Raw genomic sequence first — 246 nt, 5'->3', positions numbered from 1 at the left:
ACACACACACACACAGACTGATGACCAGAAATGATGTCCTAAGAAGAAGTCTACTGTCAGCAAGTTTCCCATAGGGATTATCTTTTCTCCCTCAGCTCTCCGGTGGCTGTGAGCTGACTGTGGTGATACACGACTTCATGGCCAGCAACAGCAACGAGCTGACAGTGAGGCGCGGTCAGACAGTGGAGGTTCTCGAGCGCTGCCACGACAGACCGGACTGGTGCCTGGTCAGGACCACAGACCGCT

General features: G+C 54.5%; 1 protein-coding gene across 1 annotated transcript in view; it reads left to right on the top strand.

Moving 5' to 3' along the window:
• Positions 1 to 246, top strand: part of trioa (trio Rho guanine nucleotide exchange factor a) — a 68797-nt gene that overhangs the window by 54372 nt on the left and 14179 nt on the right. The window contains exon 38 of the mRNA XM_035680950.1: positions 96 to 246. This exon is cut by the window's right edge and continues 105 nt beyond it. Coding sequence (XP_035536843.1) covers positions 96 to 246 — 151 coding nt within the window. The remainder of the gene's footprint in view (positions 1 to 95) is intronic.

This window comes from Morone saxatilis, unplaced genomic scaffold (genome assembly GCF_004916995.1).
Source record: "Morone saxatilis isolate NCDOM2014 unplaced genomic scaffold, NCSU_SB_2.0 Contig9, whole genome shotgun sequence".
NCBI lineage: Eukaryota > Metazoa > Chordata > Actinopteri > Moronidae > Morone > Morone saxatilis.
Note: the sequence above shows the minus strand (reverse complement) of the source record. Positions and strands in the feature narration are given on the sequence as shown.